This window comes from Rhododendron vialii, chromosome 2a (assembly GCF_030253575.1).
Source record: "Rhododendron vialii isolate Sample 1 chromosome 2a, ASM3025357v1".
Taxonomy (NCBI): Eukaryota; Viridiplantae; Streptophyta; class Magnoliopsida; order Ericales; family Ericaceae; genus Rhododendron; species Rhododendron vialii.
The window spans coordinates 17,597,138-17,611,613 of record NC_080558.1 but is presented as its reverse complement, the minus strand read 5'-3'; the positions used below and the strand labels follow the sequence as shown (position 1 = coordinate 17,611,613).

The 14,476-nt window shown below is 37.5% G+C and overlaps 1 protein-coding gene across 1 annotated transcript; it reads right to left on the bottom strand.

The window, feature by feature from the left end:
• Positions 1–194: 194 nt before the first annotated feature.
• On the bottom strand, positions 195–13,856 carry LOC131311365 (sulfite exporter TauE/SafE family protein 5-like). The gene is made up of 4 exons (XM_058338789.1): positions 12,858–13,856; positions 1,988–2,122; positions 1,408–1,557; positions 195–1,120 (listed from the first exon to the last, which is right to left on the bottom strand). The coding sequence occupies exons 1-4, from the start codon at positions 13,761–13,763 to the stop codon at positions 791–793; spliced, it is 1,521 nt and encodes a 506-aa protein (XP_058194772.1). The 5' UTR covers positions 13,764–13,856; the 3' UTR covers positions 195–790.
• Positions 13,857–14,476: the final 620 nt, after the last annotated feature.

Below are 14,476 nucleotides of genomic sequence, written 5' to 3'. Positions count from 1 at the left end.
CGCTTGGCCATCAACTCTGCCTGGCCATCAACTCATTCTCGTAAGAGACAAAAAGAATTGGAATTGGAGCTTTAAATTAGTAGAAATGATCAAGCAGTACTCTCCATGATTTCGATCCAGAGTATGCTACTATCCACCGATTAGGTAAATAACTATCAGTGAATTAGCGCTTGACAACATGGGATGCGGTTGTAAAAAGAAGATATGAATTCTTTAAATGGATAATCCGTATATAAGCCAAAACAGCCCTATAATTGCCGACAGGGCATAGGTGAATTGCCCCCGTTGAAAAGCCGATGCCAGTCATGGGCACAAGTCAATTGCCTCTAAGAAGTGGCACCTTTAAAATTCCGATGGATTGGATAGTGTACTTGACCTAGCAGAGCATCAATGACAGATTCATATAATCCCTATCATTTGGTTGCTACCTCCTACTATCATTAGTTGCTATCACAATTGCAACTGAGAACACAATGAGAGAGGCCTAATCCATTAGTACTGTAACATAAAGCTAACTAGGAAACCAGGCAAAACCGAGTGCAATTTTGTTCACCCTCCTTAAAAGAGGGTGAACATTACACTCTCTCTCGTTGGTTGAATGGTGTGGACTCCACCACAAAATGATGTCATGCTTACCATGCAATACTTTTTTTGGTAAGCACGACATCACTTTGTAGTGGAGTCCACATCATTTCAATCAATAGAAAAGAGGGTAATGTTCACCCTCTTAAGTTGAGGGTGAACAAAACTCAACTCGGCATAACCTGCGTCACGCTGCCGCCCCCACCAACTAGCTCCGCACTTGTTGACAGGGCCGATTGAAGCCCATGTACCCCCCACTTTTGTACTCTCTCCAAGCATTCAGAGCTCCAAAGGTAGTAATCAGAACAGTACTCAGGGCTATAACAATTGCAACTGAGAACACAATGAGAGAGGCCCTGCCATATGTTTTGATGGCCTTTTTGACTACCATCAATCCGATTAGTGAGGCCGAAAAACAAACGAAAGCCAAGGTGAGGGCACCATAAACGTGCTGATGATCCATGCCTAGTAGGAAGTACTGAATCGCTGACATGGACGATGAGAACAACACCAGGAGTGAACAAGTTGCTGCCGCCACCTGAATCACACCAAAAATGAACAAAAAAAGAAGAAGTTAAAAACTATACACTAATAGAGAGGAGAAGAAAGTTTGTATCCATTGAAGAAGCTTTAAGCCTATTAGCTACGAAAACCTAGCCAAATCGAATTGGGCTTTATGATCCAATCAATCGGCGTTTTCTCAGGATTGAATTCATGTCATAAGGGTGGAAGGGAACTAATTCTAACACCACGTGTGAAAAATCTTAGCACTTAAACTGGAAATTTAGCTATTGGTGGAGAGGTGCAACATGAGTTCAGTCATACCTCTGGTGCTATTCCAAGTTGAAGGAAAAATGGGCTCAGTAGCATTCCACCACCAATTCCAAAGACTCCACCAAGAACCCCAGCTAGCAAAGCTATTACAGGGAAAATGAACTCCCTTGATGGTCCTCCTCTAGTTTGGTCTTCTTTTTCCTGTCATAATTAACTCAAGTGTTAAACAAAAGGTACAAGTAATAATCTGCAAAAAATATGGACATTTGTATAAGCGCTTGCTTCTCTAATGGACTGGACGAGTCAATTTGGGCCACATGGGCTCATCGCATAGTCTATTTTCGATGAGCGGTTTCATTTATACCACATCTTAGGCCCATGATTTTTTTGTATGAATTAGCCCCAAAAAATTTGACAGCAATTAAGAGGTTTTGAACCTGAAACCTTAGATGGGGGCAAATCTTTAAGTTTCAGGCCTTGACTACAAGGCCAATCTAGTATCTACGCATGGATGCGGTGGGCCCACAAAGCCCAACTGGACAGTGCAATGGAACCGAGAGAATTCAAACTCTTTGATTTGCAGGAGTAAAGGGATGTAATTGAATTATGTTATATACTACCAGGCCAGCACCTGGTGGTTGGAGGTTTGATGTAGGAGGCTTCCTCTTTTGTACAAAATCCAAGTGGTAAAGGATAAAGCTAGTGGAATTTGCATTGATGAGAGAATCCAATATCCCACTTCACAAGGCTTTACTAATGCTATACCCTGCACATCAGTTCAGTTCAAAAGTTACATATACCAAACAGTAAAGTACAGAAATTAACTCTCTTTTGAAAACTTATTATTATTTTTATAATTTTTAATAAAACACAAAAGTAGAGGGGAAATATCAAATATGTTAGATGGAGAAGGAGAAATTTTATTTCCTTAGTTTGTTTGCTTCCATTTTTAATTTCCCTTGAAGGTGTCACCACATCACTGCCACACATGATATGCAAAATGTAATACTTAGATATAGTCACTGTTACAATATTGCTCTTTTATCAATTTAACTGATCATAATATAGTTAGGGCAGCCTTACCGCGTCTGTAATATTTGCTGTGTTATATAATTATCGAGTTTTATTCCTGGTCAAAAAAAAAAAAAAAAAACTGATCACCCAATTACGACTCATTTGAGATGAGTTAAAAAACTTCCGATGAAAAGATTAACCATTTTTTCAAAGTCAGGTTTGTATTTTTACAAGTTGGTCCATAATGTTTCTTTTTTCATTTTATCATTAAATATTGAACAATGATCAAAATAAAAATAAATAAATGAAAGTTAAAATTAAATAGAAACCCATCATATTTTTCTTTGAATTGGATCATGCTAAGTCATAAAGCAATATAACCAGAATTACATTTTGATTTTAATTTTTTTGATATAATTCAAACTAAAAGCACAATGTAACTTTGAATTTTTTTTTTGCTTTTTATTTTTTAATAGTTTATGACTTAATAATAAACAGGCAACCAAGCTTGAGGTTGGTTTGGGCAACCCAAACATTGGGGCCGGCACTTGCTGTAACAAGTTAGTAGTCGAATTTTCACTCGGGCAAGTGTTATGCATGTGCTAAAAACCGATAATTGTACGCTGTTGAGTTTTCATTAATAATTTTTACAGCACATGTGAAAATCATAATAACCTTAATTGAGTGGTTTAGTAATTAACATTAAATTAATTGTTTCAAGTGTTGATTTCCTATGTCAACTAATTACTTTAAAATTGTAGATTTTTTATTATTATTAATTAAGAGCAAAAACATACAAGGAGAAAAATAACTACAATGAAAGTACATAGAGACCCCATAACATTTAAAATCATCCATACAAACCTCCTCATCTATAACCGTTAACTAATGAACACCTTTTTGTCAAAAAGACCATTAAGTTGAAGGGGTCAGTGTGGATATTTTATAGATGAGGGGGTCAGTGTTGACGATTTTAAGGAGTAGAATTATCATTTCTCCTATTTTCGTTAACAGAGTTAGCCAGTTTATTATTTCATATTATTGAGGGGGTTTGTATGGTCGATTTTAAATGTTAGGGGGTATCCGTAAGAAAAAGTGATAGTTGAGGGGTCTTTGTTAGATATTTTGGCACTTTATGGGGTTATTCAAAACCTCCATTGGTGTCTTTGTCCTATCGACTCCGTTTGATTGTAATGGGTAGGTTTTTAAGAGGTAGTTGTTTGCTCGATACTCCTCTCATTTTCTGCGCCAAGTTTACCGCTGCGAATTCAATCATATTGCATGAGAGGTAAAAACATTACACAACACATCATGCATATTAGCTCTAAAAGATTGTCATTTAGTGGATTTATTTTGGCCAAATTTGCGGATTGAATGGAGTATCCCTATTCTTTTATTATCCCTTTTATTTCCTTTTTTCTCAACCGATCCAGTTTACTCGCTCAAGCATAAACTCAAGCAGGATTTGTTTGGCCACATATATATTTTTTTAATTATGCTCGAGGAACTCTTTACTTTTTTTTTTTTTGATCCGCAGCAACTCTTTACTGGCTCGAGCAACTTTGGTAGGGTCTTTCCTATAAAACTCTCCGAAAATCTGTTTACCATATATATATTTATATCATTATTGTTACGAGACTTTCTTTTTTGAAGTATAAAAAAAAATAAAGATCGCACGTTTGCCTCTCTGGAAATTCGGTGAGATTTTGCTTTCCATATTTACATCGTTAAAAGTTTTTATTTATTATTTTTTATAGAGGAGTGGACGACTTCTTTTTAAAAGCAAGAGATTGTGCTCATAAGAAAAAGAAGAATAAAAGCAAGAGACTGTGCTCAAAAGAAAAAGAAGAGAAAGCGTTGCACGGCATTGAGTTCCGTCACTACCACACGAAAGGCTTGCAGCTAGCGAGGATTTAATTTTCTCGCCCAAACACCTAATTTCCTCGTAAAATGTATTTGAGAGGAAAATTTTCCTCGCCTAAAGATTGTCGCAAAAAGTATTTGCTAGATTTCCTCGCCATATTTCCTCGCAATAGGTCTTCATTGTAGTGCGTTTTTGTTTGTTCTTGCCTCTTGTATCTTCGAACGCTGTTTGGGTTGTCTAGGTCTTGCTTCACATCATATCATTCATTCATTTACTGTTCGTGATTCTTGGTGTCGTTTGCTGCTGTGGCCGAATCTTTTGGAGATTGATTCGGAGCTGGTTGAATCCGGAGATCGGGCGTGAAGTTCGTGGTGCATCTATTGGATCTTGAAGAAGCTCTGGGAGCACCGGAGATTGCAGAGAATAGGTAAAGGTTTGGGTAAAGTTTTTGTTATTTCGCAATCTGTACTTTTTTTCGATTAATAGAATAAAGCAGTAGTGTTAGGCCGTGGTTTTGGCTTAGGGTTATTTAACTCATGCATATCTTGTCTCGATTTTTATCTACTGCACTACTTGAGTTTTTGTATGGATTAATTGAGATTATAAACCCTTTTCATCTATATTAATTTTTAATCAATTAATCTTCTTTCAAATTGGTATTTTTTTTAATCAAAACTCCTATTCACTCCCCTCTAGGAGTAAATTGAACACTTCCGCATAATTTCAATTGCTATCAGAGCAGGTTGCTAAGTTTGGGTTTAACCACCTGAGTTTCATTCTTGTTATAATGGACATGAACGCACCATGTTAAGGAGCCTCAAACTCGAGGCCACCCTTTTTCGACGGTAATGATTATCTGTATTGGAAAGCCCGTATGACCACGCATTTGAGTTCTTTTGGAGTTAGGGTTTGGAGATTTGTTAGGTACGGCTATGAGGCCCCTACCATAGAAAACACTATGACTAAACAGATGACGGCTACGGAGGACACTGAGTGGAATTCTTCTGACAATGATAGTTTTGAGGCAAACTCTAAAGCTTTAGGAGCCATCTATGATGCATTGAGTAAAACTGATCGATTTTAGTCGTATTTCCGCATGCACCACTGCAAAAGAGGCTTAGGATATTCTCCGAGTCACCCATGAGGGTACTAAGACCGTTAAAATTTCAAAATTCCAAATGCTTACGACACGTTTTGAAGAATTGAGAATGCAGGAAGACGAGACTTTTGATAGTTTTATCACAAAGTTGAGTGACATCGTTAATTCCTTCCATGCATTAGGAACCTATCCCAAATCTTAAAGTTTGTCAAAAAGTGCTTAGGTCTCTTCCTGAGAAGTTTAGGGCTAAGGGATGTAGTCGCGATAGAAGAAAGTGATAACGTTAATCATATGCTTTTTAGGAACTTGTAGGTAAACTTCAAACGTTTGAATTGAATCTTCTCTCAAAGAAACCTACATTAAAGCCTAACAAAATCATTGCTTTTAAATCATCCAGGGAAGAATCCTCTGTGACACATGATGTAGGGCAAGATCATATGATTTTTTTATATTTTTGGAAACTTTTATTTAGGAACAATATTATTAGAAAATTATATTTGTGCTACCTGTTTTGCACGTTCCTTATTTTTCTATTTCCTAGTTTTGGTAGGATTTATTATTCCCTTAGAGATGTTATTTCCTTGGAGACGATATTTTCCTTTTTATTATGGTCTTGGTTTCCAAGTAATTGTTTTGCTTGATCTCTACTCTAGGTAGTTGCCTTATTGTTAGGACTCCTATTAGTATAAATATGGTGTAATTTATTCAATCATTCAATAATATTCAGACTTTGTCTTTCTCTCTCGTGGATTCGAGTTTATCATTTGTTCGATTAGTACGCAACTAATCTCTTTGTTAATTCTGCTGCATCACACAAGAGAGTGATGATGACCTTTGTTAATTTTAAATTATTTCAAATGGATGTTAAAAGTGCTTTTTGGAATGGTGACCTTAAGGAGGAGGTGTATGTGAAACAACCCAAAGGGTTTATTTGATCCCTCATTCCCTGATCATGTGTACTGCCTTCGTAAGGTCCTTTATGGCCTTAAACAAGCCCCTCGAGTAAGGATCATCATTTAGACCGAAGGCGCCCGACCCGCTGGGCTTTTACCCAGTCCGTAGTTTTCAACGGGCAGGCTTGGGCCTAGATATTTTTTACTTGACCCGCCCGTTGACCCGCCCATGAGCCCACCCAGAATACCCGCCCGACAGCCCGAGCATTAGCCCGAAATCCCATGTTTCTGCCCATTACAACTTGTAAGTTACAAAACAGCCACTTTTCCTTTTTGACCATGCCTTTTCCCTCTCCTAAAATAATGGGCATGGTCTTTACATGAAAATTATTTTCAATACTCCTGGAGTTTATGAATAGTATACTCCCTCCTCTCACATAACATACATGTGGGGGTCACACGAGAGACACATATAAGACCCACATGTTATGTGAGAGGAGGAAGTATACTGTTCATATACTCCGGAAGTATTGAATAATTACTCGTCTTTACACTGCCCAATACTAGCAAACAGTGGGCATGGGTTTTTCCCCCAAAGCAATCCTCCTCTATCTCTCTCGACCTTTACTCTGTCTTCTTTTCAAAATTTTTTTCATCTTTTGATTAAAAAACATTTAATTCGATTGTGCAAATGCAATTATTAGTTATTTACTTTTTTCCATTTCTCTTTTGAACGTTGCTAACTGACTAACTGTTAGTACGGTAGGGCTTTTTTATTTGGTGCAACGAAAAATTTATGGTAGAGTTACTTTTGCAAATAGTAGTATGCCCAACAACTGTAATGAGAATCTTATATGAAATCAAAATTCTAGCCCAACTACTATAATGAGATAGAAGCCCAACTACTGCAATGACATCAGCCCGCCTGCCAGCCCGCCCACAAGCCCGTTCAGATTTTGGCCCGTCAGCCAGTCAATTGGGCTAGCCTGTGGGCAGGCTTAGGCTTCAATTTAAGGTATGTAGCCTGGCCCACAAAAAAGAATAAGCCCGATAGGCCCAGCCCGATAGGCGGGCTTGGGTAGTGAGTCGGCGGGCCGGGCAGGCCCGATGATGACCCTTACCCTCGAGCTTGGTATGAACGTTTAACCGTCCAACTTTTAAATACCAGTTTTGAAAAAGGGGGAGCAGACCGAACTTTATTTCTGAAGAAAATTGAGAGTGACCTTTTAATCGCTCAAATATATGTTTATGACATTGTGTTCGGATCCAAAAATGAGCGGCATGCGAAACAGTCTGGGGCACACAGATGTCCCATGAGTTTCAAATGAGCCTAGTGGGAGAATTGGCTTACTTTCTAGGCTTTCAAATTCGTCAATTGAATGATGGGATATTTTTGTTCCAATTCACATATGCGAAAGAATTGGTCAAAAAATTTGGTTTGACGGATTCCAAGAGTACTCGTACTCCCATGGGTTCCACTGTTAAGATTGCTAAAGATATTGAGGGCGCTAGTGTTGACTCCACGTTTTATCGTAGTATGATAGAAAGCTTATTATATCTTACTACTAGTCGTCCCGATATTTCGTTTAGTGTTGGAGTGTGTGCCCGCTATCAATTTGACCCCAAAGAGTCTCACTTGATCATTGTCAAGTGAATTATTCGTTATGTTAAGGCCACCTCCACGCTTGGTCTCTGGTAACCTAAGGGTACTAATGTGGACTTAGCCACGTATTTCAATGTCGATTAGGCCGGAAGTGTGGATGATAGGAAGAGTACCTCTAATGGTTGTTTCTATTTGGGAAACTGCTTGGTTGCTTGGCATAGTAAGAAGCAGAATTGTGTTTCGTTGTCCATCGTAGAGGCAGAATATATTGCTACTGGTAGTTGTTGCACCCAACTTTTATGGATGAAGCAAATGCTTCATGACTACGATCTTTATCTAGGTGCAATGATTGTTTTTTGTGATAACACAAGTGCCATTAATATTTCTAGGAATCCAGTCCAACATTCTAGGACTAAACATATTGACATCCCTCATCATTTTGTTCATGATTTGGTTGGAGATGGTGTCATGGCACTTGAGTTTTATACCCACACAAGATCAAAAAGAAGATATTTTCACTAAGCCTTTAGATTCTCTTAGGATTGAGTACCTTAGAAAATCTCTTGGTTTAATTTCTCTAGATTAGATTGTGTGTGGGTTCACATGTCATCTCATAAGCTTGCTTTGAATGTTTTTAATTTCGAGTTGTCATGTGTTATTATGTACTTAGTAGTAATTTATTTATTTGTTTATTTATTTTTTCTTTTTTGTGTCTTATTTTGAATCAAAGATTTTTTTTTAATCGTGTGTGTGCTTGCAATGTCTTTTGAGTGCTTGGAAATTTTTTCGATCATATCTCTCTGTTACATAGTAATATTGTTCTCTGTTTTGGTATCAGAATCCCATGCTCACATTTCTATCCACACAATCTCACTTGGAGCTAGTAAACTTATATTGTTTAAATGGTCTCTATTGAGTCTCAGTTGGGTTTATCTTGACTATTCACTTTGATTGACCACATGTTCGTTGTTTACCTAGGGATGCTTTCCCTCATTTGACTCCTTATGAGATGGACCGCCTATGGATTGGTGTGTAACGCACCTCTAGGGTTTGGAAAAATCAATTTGAGATTTTCTTTTATTTCTTGTTTATTGTTTGGAAAAAAAATACAAAAAAATTGATGAACAATACCCCTATATATATATATATATATATATATATATATATATATAAGAAGCAAATCAAAAAAAGGGGGTTTATTTACATTTGTTTCTTTGCCTTAGAGGATATAGCTGCCTGATCCTTTGCCCCAACAAGCTAGGTGTAAGTCGCTAATCTCGAGTTTAAAACAACTGATGAAGTTTGTGAAGTTCCTAGGTCCAAACGTTTCTGGTTTGACTTCCTACTGATAGTCTTGTTTAGATCTTTCTCGGGATATAGCTTAGAGCCCACTTAATTAGTCCTTGATAAGTTTTCTTGCTCCTCATGCACTGTGTTACACTTCACATTCATAGGCTTGAGCATGGCATTCTGTTCATTCTGTGATCTGCATCATTCTGCTTCTATGAGTTGATATGGTTTTAAATTTCCATTCGATGTATTTCTCTATTGGCCATCTTGTCTATGTGATTTTTGTTATTAATTGCATATCGTACGATTCTCTCGTATGCTTTCAGGTTGCGTGTGTCTCACTTTAATACAGTCATTTTCTTTGTTTTTCCGTGACAAAAAGGGGGAGAATTTTTATGGTCATGGGTTGGGAGTGGGAGTGGGAGTGGGAGTGATATGTATCGTTGAGTCTTGCATAAAGATGAAGAATTTTTACGAAAATTGGTAGATTTTTGAGTACTTTTGTTCATTTGTTGAGTGCTATTGTTCATTTGGGGAGAAATTTATAAGGGGAGATTTATTTTATTAATGAATCGTTGGTCTAATTTTTCTGTTTTTGGATATAATGTTGCTTTGTCGTTTATTATTAAATTATGTTGACCCATTCTATTTTTCGTAACATGTATTGTGTCGCATAGTTTTCGTTGAGCTGTCTTTGCAGGTATTGGAAGATCAACTCAAGCTTCATTGGATAGACCTAGTTTAGGCTAGTGTTTATTTCTTTCCGTTGTATTTTTCCGTTATGTTTAGTGCAGTTGGTTTTGTCCCGGAAATGCCAAAGGGGGAGATTGTTAGATATTTTGGCACTTTCCGGGGTTGTTCAAAACCTCCATTGGTGTCTTTGTCCTATCGACTCCGTTTGATTGTAAGGGGTAGGTTCTTAGGGGGTAGTTGCTCGCTCGATGCTCCTCCCATTTTCTGCACCAAGTTGATCGCTGCGAATTCGATCATATTGCTTGAGAGGTGAAAGCGTTACACAACACATCATGCATATTAGCTCTAAAAGATTGTCATTTAGTGGATTTATTTTGGCCAAAATTGCTGATTGTATGGAGTATCCCTATTCTTTAATTATCCCTTTTATTTCCTGTTTTTTCTCATCCGATCCTGTTTACTCGCTCAAGCATAAACTCGGGCAAGTTTCGTTTGGCCACACTGGTTTTTTTTTTTTTTTTTAAGCTCGAACAACTCGTTACTGGCTCGAGCAACTTTGGTGGGGTCTTTCCTATAAAACTCTCCGAAAATCGGTTTACCATATATATATATATCATTATTGTTACGAGACTTTCTTTTTTGGAGTATAAAAAAAAGTTCGCACGTTTGCCTCTCCGGAAATTCGGTGAGATTTTGCTTTCCATACGGGCATTATTAAAAGTTTTCTTTTTTTTTTTTAAAATAGAGGAGTGGACGACTTCTTTTTAAAAGCAAGAGATTGTGCTCATAAGAAAAAGAAGAGAAAGGGGTACGTGCACGGGTCCGTTTTTGTTTGTTTTTGCCCTTTGCATCTTTGAACGCTGTTTGGGTTGTCTAGCTCACGCTTCACATCATATTATTCATTCATTCATTGTTTGTGATTTTTGGTGCCATTTGTTGTTGTGACCAAATTTTTTGGAGATTGATTTGGAGCCAGTTGAATCCGGAGATCGGGGCATGAAGTCCGTGGTGCATCTATTGGATCTTGAAGAAGCTCTGGGAGCACCGGAGATTGGCGAGAATAGATAAAGGCTTGGGTAAGGTTTTTGTTATTTCACAATTTGTACTTCTTTTCGATTAATAAAATAAAACAGTAGTGTTAGGTCGGGGTTTTGGCTTAGGGTTATTTACGACCCTAAGTTTCCCCCCTTAAATCGTGCATATCTTGTCTCAAGTTTATTCTACTGCACTACTTGAGTTTTGGTTTGGATTAATTGGGATTATCGACTGGTTCATCGATATTAATTTTTAATCAGTTAATCTTCTTTCAAATTGTTATTTTATTTTATCAAAACTCCTATTCACCCCTCTCTAGGAGTAGATTGAACGCTTCCACATAAGTTTAGTTTTCATGTACTTTCGCCAAATAATACTGCTGTAAACTACATCGGAGATGCCACGAGGCCTTTGGTTCAACGTCATTTAGGGGGTGCTCTTTTGTGCTAGGAGAAAAAAGGTTAGGAGACTAACTCTTCGTTCAAGGCGTTAATCTAACTATTCTAACACTACTCACATTTGCCAATCACAAAAATAGAAAACTATCTCTGAGATCACCTTTAACAGCCACAAACATTGTCAAAAACTGCAGAGACAAAATTTTTGTTTCATTTCATTGTGAAATGTTTACCATATGGATACCCATCATGACTTAAGATTTTTTTTTATCCAAATATGGATGATATTTCGGTTGATTAGTATGGGAAATTCTAAAATCAGCCCAATGAGCTGATAATAGTGAGTGTGTGAATGTGTATTAAAGGGTATAAAAAGTATATAGAAATACGTATTTTTCTTGTCTTCTAGTGTGCTTATCGTCAGCCTAGTGGACTGACAATAGCAAGACCGATTACTAATAGTGGCCATTTCAATTTATGGTGATTATGGCTTCCAAAATTAGTTAATACGGAATATTATTATTGCTTCCATATTTTGATAGCATGGGCCCTGCAGACTTCTACTTTCTCAGTGCTAATTAAATGTTACGGGTTTGTCTGTTTAATAGGTCTGTATTAGTGCTAAATGCAACTAGATCATTTAATATGGACCTGATAAAATCCGAAGCCAATCCGATAAAATCCAAATCCAATAATTGAAATTCGATTGCCCGATAACCCATTTGATCCTACTCGAGAAATAAAATATTATCGGATCAAATTTGGATATACCCGATCGGATTCGATCCGTGTACGAATCGGATCCGATCATTTTCTTTTGTTTGATCCGTATTTTTTTTCTTCTACAAGCGATAGACAATTAGTATCATTTTGGCAAATTAAACCCAAAACCTTTTTGGGTAAGATTAGAAATTTGTTTTAATGAAAAAGAAACCTTGTCTGTACTTTTAAAGAAACACTAATTTTTAGCAAAACACAGCAAATAAAGGAAAACTATTTTCTTAACAAAACTCTAGTCTTTCTCATTGAAACTAAAAACTGTTTTTTATATCAAACAACTCTCTCTGAGAAAATGTTTTCTTTTCCTCATCAGATATGGGGGCATATGTGCTTGATGACAATGAATTTTACACTCCAAAATTTACCATTTGCTCTTCACTTTTGAAGGTAAAAATCAACAGCATATTTTGGCTGTTGATGTTTAAACTTTAAAAGTGGAGTGCAGATGGTAAATTTTGAAGGAATTGATTTCCGCGCTTTACTTTTGGAGTGCGAATGGTAAAAATTGGAGTGCATAAATCAATTGTACAAAAATTGGAGTGCGAATGGTAAAAAAAGTCTAGGAATACAATTCAAAACACAACTCCGGACAACACAACTGTGTCCGAAACCGTTGGTTGTGTGTGGAGGCTTGTATGCATCAAACGGTTTCAGACACAGTTGTGTTTTAAAGTTGTGTCTGTAAAATTGCTTTTTGTAGAAGCCATATTCGGATCGGATTCAAATTATTTGTAATTGGACGAGATTCGGATCCTATCGGATTTGGATCAAATTTGGTCTATTGACATGCTTAATTGCAGACTCAAAGTATATAAAAAAGAAAAAGCCATACCTGTCCGTACCGATTTCCAGTCAAAAGACGCAGAACGAAGAAGGAGAACCAGATCACCATCAACCCTCCCAATTTCCTCCATTGAATCCCTTGTTTGCAGCTTTCTACTAATTTTCCACTCAAACCACTCTCTTTGTTGATCTCCAATCCATTTCCACCAAAATTTCCATCCTGCCCCACCACCAGCCTGCTTTCCAATCCTACTACGCTTCCACTCAAACCACTCTCTTTGTTGATCTCCACTCCACTCCCACCACAATTCCCATCAATTCCCACCAACCCATTTTCCGTTTCCCCCCACCCTTTCTGTTTCCTTTCCCCTGTTTCCGATTTCCACTTCCCCACCCCACACATAATCGTCTTGAATGTAGACCAAGCAAGAAAAGCTGAACACAGTACGGTGATAAGCCATTCTGGAAACATAACATTGCACATCACCCCAATACTTACTCCTAATAACATAACTGGCTCTGATAGAAAACATATTTCATGGTCTATTAAACTCTTGGTGCCATAATTTGGACTGGAAGAGATCATGTGGTACATGACACTCGCAATCGACCCCCCTGTGACCATAAACGCTGAAAAACTCGAAGCTGTTTTGAGATCCAAACGAGCCACTAGGGTCAGTATGGTTATGAACAGGCCGCCACCACCAATCCCACCGGCATTAGATATGGCGGCAGCTAGGAAACAGAGAACCCCTGAAATCAGAACAGGAGGGGTTAGTTTCACGTGGGTGTGTTTGGATTTTGTGGGTTGGGTCCCCAAATGATCATGGGTTTGGTTTGGGAGGTGAAAATCATGATCAGTTCTAAAAGGTGTTTGGCTTGCATGGGAGTGGCTACAGATGATCAGTATGGCTAGAGAGAGAAGGACCCATTTGAGAGGAGTGTAAATCTTCATTTGAGAGGAGAGAGAGTTTTTGGTTGATGATCAGTTGGTGTAATGGGGAATAATTTAAGGATATTGGACAAGGAAAATTCTATTTGGCATCTACTAGGGACGTAAGAGTGGGGCTGCTGTGCCCATCTCATAAAAACATGCAATTGTGCCATTCAAATCGTCTAAAAGACGTTTGGACGGTTGTCTTTTATACGATTTGGATTGTCCTATAATCTATTATCGTTAATAGTATTTTATTATCGGTCATAAAATAACTCTTCGCTAGACTATTAATTGCCGAAACGGACGACTTGAATAGCACAGTTGCATGCTGCTGTGGATGGGCACATCAGCCCCGTGTTCCACTAGGACTACATCCAATTAAAGTTGGGGAAAGGATATTTGTAGGTGTGTTTAATCAATTGCTAGTGGAATGTCCACAAATATGATGGTTATTTCAAAATACGTAATTAAATAGTAAGGCACGGAAATTAGTTCTACATTAATCAATTGTAAGTGGTACACCCAAATACGATGATTTTAAAAATATTTAAATACTCCTTCCACTAATCAGTTGTTACTATACTTGTTAGTGGTATGGTTTCAAAAATATATGTGCCCACTCAAATGTTAATTTCTATTCTCTCCATTTCATATTGAGAGTTCACTACGAAAAGTTGTGTTATTTTTCAAATAAAAAAATCAATTAATTCTGTGTATAATTTTTGAAATTT